This window comes from Nicotiana tabacum, chromosome 7 (genome assembly GCF_000715075.1).
Source record: "Nicotiana tabacum cultivar K326 chromosome 7, ASM71507v2, whole genome shotgun sequence".
NCBI classification, from domain to species: domain Eukaryota; kingdom Viridiplantae; phylum Streptophyta; class Magnoliopsida; order Solanales; family Solanaceae; genus Nicotiana; species Nicotiana tabacum.
The window spans coordinates 128,133,188-128,147,634 of record NC_134086.1 but is presented as its reverse complement, the minus strand read 5'-3'; the positions used below and the strand labels follow the sequence as shown (position 1 = coordinate 128,147,634).

Sequence of the window (14,447 nt, the reverse complement as noted above, 5' to 3'; positions counted from 1 at the left end):
CTGATAGCAATTTTTATTTCAACTTCAACTTGGAGTTACATGGAAGCAAATCAAGGAAGTGTACCTGGAATTGGAACAAAGATAAAGTAGGAGAAAGATCAGCAGCAGCAGTAATGCGAGCAACAATACAACAGCAATTCACAATAGCAATTTGAAGTTCCAAACAGCCACAAACAGAACCAGCTCAGCCCAAAAACATATTTTTCAATCCAGGAAGAGTTCAGAAATGTTTTGAACCAACAAGATGAATAGATTAACCCAAAACCGATTCGAATAAACCCAAATGACCTTCAAATTGACCCTAGAAACATACCATAGCAACAGAACACTCAAATTGATCCGAGAAGGTCTCGACTGAAACCAAAAGTCTACTGGAAAACTAAGTAGAAAACAACTACTGATTCCAGTAGCTAGCAATCAATTGATTTCTTCAGGACTAGTGAAACTTCCAAGGACTCTCTCTATTTTTGTAACACTGACCCTCAAAAAGAAAGCCCAGACCAGACTCAAAAGTTTTAAAAGAACTGATTTTCGTCTCTCAAAACCAGCCCCCTATCTCTATCCAAAAAAACCTCTCCATTCTTCTGTCTAAAATGGCTCTATATATCCCCCAAAACAGGCCTGCCCCCTCTGCCTTATCAGATTTTCTGCCCATGATATTCTTCCACCACTACCACATGTTTTGTTCTCTTTTAACTCACTTGTTCCCCACTACCCTTGTCTTTCCTTTATTTAATTGCTCAAATAGGTATGGGCACCTATTCTTAATCCATTTCCTTTAAACCTTCCCCTACCACTATGTCTTGTTCCCCATTAGCACTAAACAAATGCATTAGTTTAATGTTAATTAAGTGTTTTACTGATAGCCTACTTAAACTAGCCATTTTTAAACTTTTCAATTCCCAAATTACCCTCCTAAATCCCCTGAAATTACTATCCTACCCAATCCCTTTCACTCTGCATTGAACCTTTCAACTCTAACCTGTTCAAATCTACCCACTAACTAAGCTGAATCCAACAAACTACAACAGCTATAACCAATTCAAATCAGCTAGTAATTCAAGATAACAAATGACCAATAAATCCAGTTCAATGAACTGAATATACCAACGAGCTCATTTTAATACAAACTTTAGAACACAAACGAGGCAGGAGGGAAACAGACAAGAATGAACCACAAATTAGACTATTATCATGTTAATCTAACATTCAAGCGTACCGGACTAATCGACGACACTTATTCAATCGATTACACAAATTATAACATATAACAATCGACAACAAACAGAAGCAATGATACAATTGGACCAAATAAAAAGGTTTGATGAAGAAAGACAGAATTAATCGACAAAAAATGAAAAATCAATAAAGCTACATTTAAACAAAGTAAACAGAATAAACAAACACAAAAAATGGAACAAACAGGAAAAGGAAAATACATCAGGAACTCAGAAACTAGACGATCCTGACTTGGACTCTGACTCGGACCTTTTTGAGGTCGAACGGACCTTAATTGAGTGTTCTCAACTGAGAACACTTCGACTAAGGTCCACTGGACACCCAAATTCCTTTTCTTCGGACAAACTTCAACCTTTGGTTTTCTAGGGTTCTTTGGGGTTCGATTTGGGGTTCGAACAGTTCTGGTCTGATTCGAACCAAACCAACGGTGGTTTGGTGACGAGGGAGGTCAGGGGAATGTCTGGTATGAGTTTGGGACTGGTTGGGGTAGGTTTAGGTTCTGCTCGAATCTTCGATTGAAGATTCGAGATGCTGGAGGTTGATTCGATGCAAACGGTTAGCGGATCTGCAATGAGGGTGATCAGATGGCTTAGGTGTGTTAATTTGGTAGTCATCGGATGGGGTGAGGTTTTAGGCTGATTCTTCGATTGAAGATTCGAGACGTTGGGTACTAATTCGAGGGAAACCGATACAGGATTTGGAAAAAGGACATCTGGGGAGGCTGTGGTGTAATTTTGGGGCTATTTGGACCACCGGAACCGCCGTGAGGAGATTTCCGGTGGGCGGTGCACGGTGGCAAGGGGTGGGGGATCTGTTTGGTCTCTGAAGCTCAGAGACGAAGAGGTGGGGGGGGGGGTATGGCTTTGGGGGCGTGGGGTAAGATTTAGGAATATATACGGAGGGGGTGTTTTAATCCTGGCCGTTGGATCAAGCACGATCAACGGCCTGGATCAATTCACTTGATAGGCAACGATGTCGTTTGGAGTAATACTGGGGCAGTTTGAACCGGGGAACGGGTCGGGCCAGGGAATGGGTAAGGGAGATTGAATCTTAGTCGTTGGATCGATTTAATCCAACGGCCTTGATTAAGAGTGACCAAACGACATCGTTTTAAGACGTCTTTGGCCAGGCCGAACTGGACCTGGTTCATGGGTGATTTGGGCCTTATTTTTTTGCACTGAAATTGGCCCAATTTTCACTCTTTTCTTCTTTTTCTTTTAATTCCTTTTCAACTAAAAATCCTAAATTAAATTGTAAAACCAAGATCATTTTAAAAAGATATTAATTAACCCTTAACAACAATTAACACACAAGATCAAATATTGATTAAAATAAAAATCACACAATTAAACAATAAAAATGACAAAGCTACCAAAAATTCATATTTTTTTTATGATTTTTCCATTTTGTAAAACAAACTTGATTGTTTAATTAATTCCTAAATTGTAAAATTAAATCCTAAATGTTCATGCAACACGTATTTTTGTATTTTTCTTAATTAAAGTAAAAATAAACATGCACAAACAAAAATACAAATAAATCACAGACAACACAAAACCATTCTATTTTTTAATTTTTGGGAGTAGTTCTCATAGGGCAAAAATCACGTGCTCACACCGAACCAAACCGAATATAGGAGTTGCTATTTTAGATTTATTATTACACGTATATATATGTATACTTTTATACAAAGTTTCAAAAATTTTATAGTAAATGTTAATCGTTTGCACTTTTAGTACAGTTTTTTACCTTTACATTCTAGTTTGATTGATAGTTTTCTTTTGTTAAGTGTAAGAATCTATTTCATGTTAAAAATAATATATTTTTAATTAAGTCCTTAAATTATTCATCACTATTTGATTCAATTATCATCAATATATCTTGGTAAATAATAGATTTCTCAAAGGACAATTGATTTGATAGTGTTACGTTGAAAATGTGGTCGTCGAAATATATGTTTGGTAGTGTATGTCTTATATTTAAGAAAAAACCGACAAATAACCGAAAAAATCGAAAAACCGACATAAACCGAATCGAGAAAAAATCGACTTAATTGGTTTGGTTTGGTTCTAATATTTGAAAAACCGACTAAATTGGTTTGGTTTCTTTTTCAGGAAAAACCGATCCAAACCGAACCATGAACACCCCTATATGCTGGTAAGTGCCTAGCCAAACCTCGGCGAAGTAGTGACGAGGCTAGGACCACACTACCAAATAAACTTGTGCAGTTAAACTATATACAGCGGAAATAGAAGCAGATAATTACAACTAAAGTTGGGTGGGGGAAACATGTTGCGGGGAGTAACAGGTAAGAATAGAATAACAGTAGAGAAATATAAGGAACACCATAAATCAAATACCAGCAAAAAAATAAGAAAATAAGAAACAAGTACACATGTAATACCGTTGCAGGCATGCAACCCGATCCCATTTCATATAATATCGTTGCAGGCATGCAATCCGCTCCCATTTCATGTAGTGCCGTTGCAGGCGTGCAACCCGCTCCCATTTCATATAGTACCGTTGCAGGCGTGCAACCCTCTCTCATTTCATATAGTACCGTTGCAGGCGTGCAACCCGCTCCCTTTTCATTTATCAACACCAATCATAAAAGAATCCCGGCAAGGGAACAATGATGTAACAACAACATCCCGACAAGGGAACAATAATATAACAACAACATCCCGACAAGAGAACAATAATATGACAATAACATCCCGGCAAGGGAACAATAATATCACAATAACATCACGGCAAGAGAACAATAATGACTACAATATCCCAACAAGGGAACAATAATGATAATCCTCATGTGAAGCACAATAAACCACAACGGAGTCACGGGCATGCTTGACACCGACGTATAGACTCACGCGCATGCTTGACACTGACGTATAGATACTTGTCACCATGCCGATACGTCGTACTCTACAATTAGCACATAGCAAATAAGACACAACTCCTAATCCCTCAAGCTAAGGTTAGACTAAACACTTATCTCAAACTTCCACGACCAACTTAAGCCTCAAACACCGCTTTTCCTTTACAATTCGCCTCCAAATAACTCGTATCTAGTCCAAATTGATTTAACAACATCAATAAATGCTAAAGAATTCATACCCAATGCTTAATTATAGGTTTTCTATCATTTTTTCCAAAAAGTCAAAAATCGACCCCAGGTTCGCTTGGTCAAAACTCGAGGTTCGGACGAAAATCCGATCACCCATTCACCCACGAGCCCGAGTATACAATTAGTTTCGAAATCCGACCCCAAAACGAGGTCTAAATCCCAAATATTCAAAAAGCCCTAACTCTACCCAAATTCCTAATTTCTACCATGAAAACTCTTGATTTTTGATTAGAAAGTGATGAAAAACATGGGTAATTGAAAGAGTAAAGTTTAGAATTGATTACCAACACTTTGGGGATGAATTTGTGGGAAAAAAATCTCGTCTAGGCCTTGGAAGTTCGAAATATGGAGTAAAATAGGTTCTGCCCGATTCTGGTTCTGTTTTAAAATAACTGGGCAGGCATTCATCGCGTTCGCGATAGGCCTGTCGCGTTCGCGATGGGTCAGGCCTAGATGGCCATTGTGTTCGCGTTCAAGGGCTCGCGTTCGCGGAGTTTCAGCTCCTCGAGCCTTTGTGTTCGCGGTCAGGTGGCCGCGTTCGCGTAGAGTAAAATCCATTTCCCCCTGCCCAGGCCCAAAGGCCTTCGTTTTCGCGGTAGCAGGTCCGCGTTCGCAAAGGGAAGCACCCCCAAAGCTTCACGTTCGTGACCTATTTCTCGCGTTCGCGTAGAAGGAAAATTCCTTCAGCCTGACTTACCCTTCGCGTTCGCGAGAGTCCTTCCGCAAACGCGATGAACAAAACTCCAGAACACTAGAAACTGAAAACATGCAACTTTTCTAAGTTTAAAAACTTTCCAAAACCTATCCGAAACTCACCCGAGCCCTCGGGGCTCCAAACCAAATATGCATACTAACTCAAAAACATCATATAAACTTATCCGTGCGATCCAATCGCCAAGATAACATGTTAAACAACGAATTTAACATAGAAATCTAAGAAAAATCTTAAAACTCTCAAAGTATCAAATTTCACAACTACGGGTCCAAATCACATCAAACGACTTCCGTTTCTTTCCAAATTTCACAGACGCATCTTAAATGTCATATTGAACCTGTACCGGGCTCCGGAACAAAAATACGGGTCCGATACCATAAATTTCAAATATAATCAAATTTCCAAAAACTCTTATATTTTCAGTAAAATAATTTCTTTCAAAAATTCATTTCTCGGGCTTGGGACTTCGGAATTCAATTTAGGGCATAGGCCCAAGTCCCATATTTTCCTACGGACCCTCTAGGACCGTCAAATCACAGGTCCGGGTCCGTTTACCCAAAATGTTGACCGAAGTCAACTTAAATTCAATTTTAAAGGCCAAATTAATATTTTCATCACATTTCACACAAAAGCATTCCGGATATACGTTCCGACCGTGCACGCAAATCGAGGCGAGGAAAAAGGAGGCTTCTAAGGCCTCAGAACACAAAATTTATTCGCAAATCAGTGATGACCTTTTGGGTCATCACATAAGGTCATGCGTATATTGGTAGTGACCATATAATTACGTTTACTATAGCTCCACTAGTCAATTGACACCAATCGTTATAGTTTGGGATATAATTAGCAATTTAATTATGAAAGATAAATAATAAGTAGATACAACAACAACAACAACAACAACAACAACAACAACAACAACAACAACAACAATAGCAATTTAATTATAAATAATAAGTAGATATGGATTCATATTTTCTTGTACCACCGAAATTTCTTGGTTTGAATCCTTTTTTTTAAGACAGGGTAAAGTCTCCACTTGACTTGGTTTGATATGAAGGAAGTACAATAAATCGTATACCGTATTAGTTTTTAAGAAAAGAAGAAATACAATAATTTGTATGCACACTAAATTGTATAATTTGTATAAACATAAAATACACATAAATACAATGGAAATACAAATATAATACACAAGACTCTTCAGCTCCTAACATTTAATTTTCGCATATTTCAAGGCTTGGAATTTAATTTTGTGTTTTGGAGGGAAATGTAGGCTAATTAGTTAGGGGGTCTTGGATGACTTTTTCACTGGTGAGGCCAAAGTTGGGTCACACCAGTTGGATCACCCTTAAAATATTTGATATAATCGTAATAAAAGAGTATTTAATTTTTGACACATCAATATTATGATTTACTAAGGAAGAATCTTTGTTGTAAGCATTAATGTGGTTCATTTGTTGTAATCAACTAAACTCATTGTTTTTACATGGAACATTTATCTATGCATGCATATTACAATTTCAATATAGATACTGAATCCTGAAAACCAGACTTTGTATTAACCAATATCAAAGGACACATTCTGTATTGTTCCTTGCTTGTGAAGTGAGACGTTACTTGCCTTGACGGGTTAAGAATTTATGCCTGCCAAGCTTGAGAATACCTACGACGGACAAACATGATAGTAAACACGAAATTGATAGTGATCTGCGCGTACGACTCGCTTAAAACTTGTAAAGATAGCGATCAGTATATGAAGCATATTTGCGCAGCGCATAATAGATTACAGTAACTTATAGGTTAAAAAATGCCAAGACAAATACCACATTCCATTTCGTTGCTCTAGCATAAGCAAATAATTGTAACTTAAAAGTTATACAACGTCAATGTCCAGACAAAAATCACTCATCGTATATTGCTGCTTATTTCCAAATGCAACCTATATATACCACAACCTTAAATGCTAACTGACTAGAAAACAAAATTGAATTTCTCGGCCACTCATTTAGGCAACTGATGTATGTGTGCTCTTGTAGAAAGGTTGAACAAGAAACTTCTTTCTAGACTAGTGCACATGTTAAAATCGAGCCATCAAACGCCAATTGGAAACTGCTGCAAAATCATATAAATTATGCATCCATCACAGTGGCCCCTTGGTACTTAGGCTGCAACTGGCTCAGCAACTGGACTAGAAGTGTCAGCTTTAACCTTCGATCCAAATGTACACATATTAAGCAAAAGCTGAAAAATCCTTTCCAATTGCATCTGACCAAGAAAAGACAAACGGGGGGGGGGGGGGGGAGGTTCATAAACTATCAAGTACGTCTGTGCATGATATTTAGATGATCTAATATACCAGTTAAATATGAGAGAGAATCTCAGTTCACAACCTAAGGAGGATTTCCTCCCTACCTGCAATTTTTACATGCACATGTGTGAGGGACTTCAGCAAGCACCTGGTAGTCAGCTTATGACTTCCAAATAGAGGACATGAAGATCTAAAAATACTAAATTTGTGGATTAAATAATAAGCCAAGCTTCAACAGTATTTTGGAGAACCCAGGATATCCCATTGGAGCATCTTGACGAAGAGAAGACTATTTATTTTGGGGGGTGGAGGGTGGGGGTGGGGGTGGGGATGATGAATAGGGTGAATCTAATTCATGAGGAAACGAACTATGTTTTCCTACAGAAAAGTACACATTACCCGCAATAACAGAGAACCGAGAAATTACCTTTGCTGCCTTAAAGAGTTCATCAATCACTTCAGACAAGGTTGGATGTGCATGAACAGCAAACTTTATGTCCTGCAAGATGCAATTAAAATGATAAAGCAAAATAGGATAACGTTGCTAAAAATGTGATTGGTATTTATTATCTTTCCCACGAGATTCATGATACTGGAATCCTGCTGAAGATCGCAATGGTTGCAAGAAAAGATTTAGAATTTCACTATTGAAAGAAAACAAGACCGAAAAATCTTTCCAATCCAATACCAAAACCTCTACCCAATTCAGTTGAAATATTTCCGCAACTGTTTTTTTATGAGGAACATGCAATGGAATGTAACGTCTACCTGTATACGTGTTCCCATAGCTATGGCGTTGGATGCTTCATGTATGAGGTCCGCAGCATGCATTCCAAAGATGTGAACTCCTAGTATCTCCCCATTGTCGGGTCTGTATATCATCTGCATCAAACAAACATTTCAATGAACAAAAACAATACTACTAATCTTGGGATACTAGAAAGTAGAAACAGACTAAAACCATTCAGAAACAAAAAACAAACTCCAAGAAGTAGCTAAGTATCATAAACACAATCCATGAACAATGAATTAGAAAAGATGACACGGCCACCTTTGCAATTCCCTCCCCTTCATTTTCAGCAAGGGCTTTTGTGTTAGCCTTGAAACTAGTCTTGACTATACCAATCTCAAAGCCCTCCTTTTCGGCTTTTTCTCTGGCTTGAGGCTGCAAAATTGCAACAAAACAATAACACTTTTAAGCAAAATGCAATTGACAACCAAAAAATTAACCCAGTATGAAAGACTGAATGTTAACAAGCATATATCCTTCAGTGAGTTTGCATACACATCAAGTGTATGTAGGTGCATAAAATAGGCACACTTGCTTAAGTTCCAGTGTCCAGCATCAGACCAATATACAACAAATAGACTCATTAAACTAACTATTATTTATTATATGCTGAACATCCTAAAAATACAAAAATAATGTTAAACAATAAATTTTCCTTCTAGTGCTGTAACTCATGAAATGAAACGATATTTAAAGAACAAACATTATCGAGATATAACCAGTAAAGAAAGTGCACAAGGAAACACCTACTATTCGCAAAGAAATTATTGTACCTCTGTTAATCCAACCATACTGATTTCAGGATGGGTAAAGCATGCAGCTGGAATGCTTAAATGATTCAGGATGTGGTCTTTTCCAGTAACTTGCTCAACAACTAGTTAAGAAGAAAAGGCCAAATGTTAAGCAATTACAGGAAACTTGCTCAACAATAAACATAGCAGTTGATGTCCCACGAGATCGTTACCAGAGATTCCTTGTGCACTTGCAGCATGTGCAAGCATCATTTTTCCATTTGCATCACCAATGCAATACAAGTGAGGGACCTGGCAACCACAAAGCCTAATGAGTTGAAAGAAAATTGACTAGAGAAATCCAAAAAAAAAAAAAAAAGATATTCATGCTTACCAACTCTCCATTGGCATCAATAACACACATCCGCTCATCAACAGGAATAAATCCACGTTGTGTTTGAACATTTATCTGTTTACAAAAAGAATTATGAGAAGTCACAACATTTATAAAGTTAGTTTCTGTAAACATGCATGCAACTAACATTTTCCAGGCCAAGTCCCTGGGTGAATGGTGCCCTTCCAGTCGCAATTAGAGCAGCATCTACCTGCGACAGAATAAAATATTTGGGAATTATCAGATGCTAGTGACAGGAAGCAAGTATCCTGCAGAGTACAGAAAATGTGGAAAACAAGATCTTAAATCAAAATGCAGGCAACAACGAGAGCAAAGTCGTTCTCCCTCTTTTGATGTTACCACTATTCAGAAAGTACTACCTGCATAGTCTTACAATGACGTGTTGCAGGAATGTTGCTAAGCTGATACAGTTTATCCAGTAATCAAAGTTATCTTATACCACCGACTTTAGCTGTGTCCTTAATTTACTCATATAACAATCTGTGCTTATCAAAAGCTATGTTGCTCGGACTCTCCAAAAGTGCTACCGCACCCGTGTCGGATCCTCCAAAAATACACTAAATTTGGAGGATCCCACACACACCCAACAACATTTTTGAAGAGTCCGAGTAACATATATCGAAAGTGTATAGTCTTGCAACAAAGTACCTATAGACAGTTTAATCCAACAGTGATTTTTTCCCGATAAACAGGTCATCCAAACAATGATAAAGCTTAAAGGATGAATGAGATCCATGATGTCGCAGAAATACTCATTAAAGGTAATTTTACAATCCCAAGACTTTAGATTTATTAATTTGTTATTTTGTTTATAGTTGGACATGATTTAAGATTTATGATCTTAGCCAGTAACCATGATCCAAGACCAAAAGGATACAGCTTCCATCCAAAATCATGAATTGAAAATAACAATGTTAATTTCCTCTGAACAAAAAGCTACAACTTACTTCCAATGTATCCTTGAGTTCCTTAGTCTTTGCATCAATAAGCTCAATAGTCACTGGTTTTCCATCCTTTGCTGGAGTTATCTGAAGAAAGTGCACCAAAATTAAGGCAAGTAGGTAACTGGTTGGAATGTAGGGGTTCAGGTTAGTATGTGCCTATATTACCTTGCTTGCAAATACACCTGTATGATAATCGATCTTTCGAGGATTTATGAGGACTCGCTGTGCCAACTTCCCAATCTCAGGATCAAAGCCGGGCATGAGCTGATCTAAAGCCTCAACAAAGGTAACCTGCGCAGTTATCCAGTGGTCAGCATTGAAAGACAGATTATGAAAGAAAAGATTGATGTTCTGTTGCTACAGATAGTCTTGCAGAAACTATAATAGGCTTTACCTCACTTCCTAGTGCCGTATACACATCACTAAATTCTAGTCCAATGTAACCACTTCCGACAATAGCAATCCATTGAGGTACAAATTCCAATTTGAGTGCATGATCACTTGTTATCACTGTCTTACCTGCAAAAGCAAGCATCGGCATCATTTAATGATACAAGTTGTATATCTCTCATGTCTAAATCTTTTCCAAAATTTCAACATAGATGAGCTCAAGTAATTGTCGGAAAATCAATTCCAAATCTTGATGCAAAACATTCGGTACAATGCCAGTCAAGTAATGTTATATCACTTGTGTAGACGACAATTGAGCATTGCCAGACACATCCATGGAGCTACTGAACAAAAACTTCCGCCAACATGTTTAGGAGTTTAGCACCTAATCTTCCATAAAAACTCTAACGTATATGCTCAAGAAACGTAGTAGATAGTTAAACCAAGTCTTACAAACAGTTTTTTTTCTGCAAGCAGTGTATATGCTACTTCACAAGTTTATTGAATAAAACATGGATTTATAGAACTTCCACTTTCAATAAATCTTAGAATCTTCATCCCATTAATTGACATTTCCAACGATTAAAAACTCTGATTTCAAGAGTATTAAGATGTTAAGCATGAAGCATCCAAGTAATACCAGCTATTCAGCAGGCTGCACCCTTTAGTATATCATACATAAAAAAGACTTGCAACTCGATAATCAGTTGCTTATTGCATCCTGAACAGACATGATAATCAAGAGAAATCACTTACCATCAACCTCGATGCCTTTGGGCACAGAGGGGACAGAACCAGTTGCAATTATTATATCTTTTGCTGTTATTACAGTATCTCCATATTTGACCTTTTGTGGACCCTGAAAAAGCACAGCAAAATCTTCATCATCTAAATCCAACTGGTTACAGACAAAAGAGGTTAAGAGATATTTGTAAACTGTAAAATATAAACATACCAAAATTTTTCCAAAACCTGTCAATATATCCACACCAAGGGCTTTCATTGAATTGGTCAAATTACTACGAATCTTGGAGGCCAAATTATTTGCATGATCAGCAACACCCTGTCTGTCATATCCGGCGGCAGCAACCTTACATGAAAGATAAGTGATGTACCATAAGTACAGTAGATATATAAAGTCATAACTAAGAGCAAAAGACTAAAAAATGAGTTTGAAAGACCTGAGTTAAAAGTTCCATTAGGAGGACACTCGAGCTTCCTTTCGAGATGCAACTTAATTAACAAATAACGTATAGTCTTAAGCTCATCTAAACACAATAAGTAGGTACCAGAAACACATATCGGTTGTTTTAGTTTATGCATGAATTATTTCATCTAATTTTACTCCCAATTCCTGAATAAATTATCTATGAATGTCACTGCTATGGGAGTTCAGTAATCATTGTTGCCTTATATACACCCCAAAAGAAGAGGCACAAAACAACCATTATCATGTTCTGTATTTCCCAAATACTAGGGTAAATACACAAATCTGACTTCCCAATTTTGGCTTGTGCTTTGTCACTGTACCCAGTAGTGGTATGACATGAAAGTACAAAAAGATTTAGAGATATGAGGATCAGATATGAAGTATATATATATAATCTTTGTTTCATAATATTTTTTACTACAATGGTGTCCAAGCTAGCTTAGCTTGCGCGCACCTCGACTATTTCACCCACTTCATTGACCATTATGCCACACCCTTGGGTGCTTTTTCATAATTGTCATTATATGCTTACAATTTAAAGATATTATAACAAAAAAAAAACTAATAACTGTCGGTAACAAAAGTGAAAAGTAAGAACACACATTCTATCAGTTGTACTAAACAGTATAAGCTATGAATTACGTCATCCAACATCTTTATTAAAAATCATTAGATATTAAATGGAAACGTCAATCACATTAAAAACAGGGGTGCATCTCCAACTTAGTCAACATAATTCCGATTTTTGTTTAAAATTGTATTTTGCCGAAAAATATCCACTTTGACCCCAATGCACCCAATTCCGGGGTACTCATCTCCAAAGTAAGGATTCCAAAATAATAACAACAACAACAACAACAATAATAATAAATAATAAATATAATAAGATATGGGGCATGTTGTACCCTGTACCAATATGAAGTTCAGAAGTGAGTACTATGCCTCATAGCTTTCTCTCCCAAATTATTCCATGTTGAATCACCTCATGAAGTCTTAAGTATTTTGAGTATGTAACAAATACCAAAACAATTATGTTAACCGACATATGCCAAACGATCAAACAATTTTTCTTACTCCAAAAAGAACATATGCCATGTCAGGACCTAAACATATTAGGCTTATAGGAGCAAGAGTAAGAAATACCTGGAGACCAAAAGACTTCATATGGTGTTCATTCTGAAGCTCCCGCATGCGCCCGCTCACAGCTAAAAGAGCTTTGGAAGGAACACATCCCCTATTTACACATGTTCCTCCAACTACGTCCCCTTCGATGATAGCAGTTTTCAAGCCCTGCAAAGATCCTTAAGTAATTATGCACAATATTCACTGGAAAAAGAAACAGAACCATCTAGTTCAACCCAAGAACTTCTCATGCTATCGAGGCTTCAACGATCTCACAATGAAATTTCCGAGAATTACAGAAGTGAAATTGATGTTTCATAGGAGTTCACACTGCAACAAGCATCACCACGTCATATTGTTTATTTCTTTTCTCTTCCTTTGGTTATTCATTTATTTATTGAGTTTATCCAACCATCTTATTGCCATTTCTATTTCGAAATCCCCTGTCATTAGAGTAACCGCATTCATGCTTTCTACAAGTGATTCGTCATGCAAGAGCTACGTTCAGTAATATAGCCGAATTAAGCACCTACTCCAGTCAATAATTCCTTCTACTGATAAGTCAAAAATATTACTAGTTCATGAAAAAAGAAAAGCATTTGGAAAGAAAGCAGAGACAGCCAGCTCAAGAGAGCGTAAAGGTAGTGCACGAACATCAATAAGCTAGTACTAACACAATTCAACAACACAAAAGTAGTATACCTTCTCAACGGCATGAAGAGCAGCACCATGACCACCAACACCAGCTCCAATAATAACCAGATCATAATCAAAACCCTTGGAAGGTGCTCCATTTCCACCCAAAGAAGCCGCGATTCTGTTGGAGCACGAAAGCCTCGTAGTCTTAGATGATTGGAAACGCGTATGAACAGACGAATTAAATGATTTGAACCCAAAAGCCTCCCTTCTAAGACCGCAGAATCGAAGTGATCGTGGCGGAGTCAGCAAAGTGACGTTCGCATTGGAAGCGACAGCGGAGCAGTCCGATCTACAGACCGTTGATGGAGAAGATAGCGAGAGAGAAATTGAAAACTGCATTGCGATTAGGGTTGAGAGCTTTGTGGAGACTGGAGAGGAAATGTGGGGGGAACAGGGGAAGGTTGTGAGGAAGGAGATATATTATAGTGTTAGCTTTGAAAGCTCCGTTGGAGGTGGCGGAGTTAACTAAGTGAAAGTGTGTGTGTTCTTCTTGTACACTGTGTGTGTGTGTGTGTTTTTGTTTGTCCGATGGATGAACCAACTACTTATTTCCTCATGGAGTAGTATTTATTTGGTTAATAATAATGTTATGATATTAAAAAGGCACATTGTCATGAGTTGAATCTACAAACCTAGTGTTAATCTATTAACTCTATAATAATTGTGGGAATATTCTTATAGGTGGACAATACCTTTATGGAAATGGTTACATGAAATCAACAAGGACGATTTGTAATTTTGTTTTGTTATA

At 37.4% G+C, this 14,447-nt stretch overlaps 1 protein-coding gene across 2 annotated transcripts; it reads right to left on the bottom strand.

The window, feature by feature from the left end:
• Nucleotides 1-6,895: 6,895 nt before the first annotated feature.
• On the bottom strand, nucleotides 6,896-14,238 carry LOC107794842 (dihydrolipoyl dehydrogenase 2, chloroplastic). 2 transcript variants are annotated; one of them, XM_075217613.1, is made up of 15 exons: nucleotides 13,700-14,238; nucleotides 13,019-13,165; nucleotides 11,621-11,755; nucleotides 11,422-11,524; nucleotides 10,670-10,794; nucleotides 10,441-10,566; nucleotides 10,279-10,359; nucleotides 9,459-9,521; nucleotides 9,311-9,385; nucleotides 9,150-9,228; nucleotides 8,959-9,059; nucleotides 8,447-8,560; nucleotides 8,164-8,277; nucleotides 7,823-7,894; nucleotides 6,896-7,295 (listed from the first exon to the last, which is right to left on the bottom strand). In XM_075217613.1, exons 1-15 carry the CDS (start codon nucleotides 14,033-14,035, stop codon nucleotides 7,248-7,250), a joined length of 1,719 nt encoding a protein of 572 aa, XP_075073714.1. In that variant the 5' UTR covers nucleotides 14,036-14,238; the 3' UTR covers nucleotides 6,896-7,247. The 2 variants fall into 2 exon arrangements, with proteins under 2 accessions (XP_075073714.1, XP_075073713.1); XM_075217612.1 differs by having other exon boundaries at nucleotides 7,103-7,352; nucleotides 13,700-14,236.
• Nucleotides 14,239-14,447: the final 209 nt, after the last annotated feature.

Coding starts and splice junctions, on each gene's coding strand:
- LOC107794842 (XM_075217612.1), bottom strand. CDS start 14,035: ATGCAGTTTTCAATTTCTCTCTCGCTATCTTCTCCATCAACGGTCTGT. Junction 13,166..13,699: donor CTCTTCATGCCGTTGAGAAG/GTATACTACTTT, acceptor GGATCTTTGCAG/GGCTTGAAAACTGCTATCAT. Junction 10,360..10,440: donor CAGGTGTATTTGCAAGCAAG/GTAATATAGGCA, acceptor CACTTTCTTCAG/ATAACTCCAGCAAAGGATGG.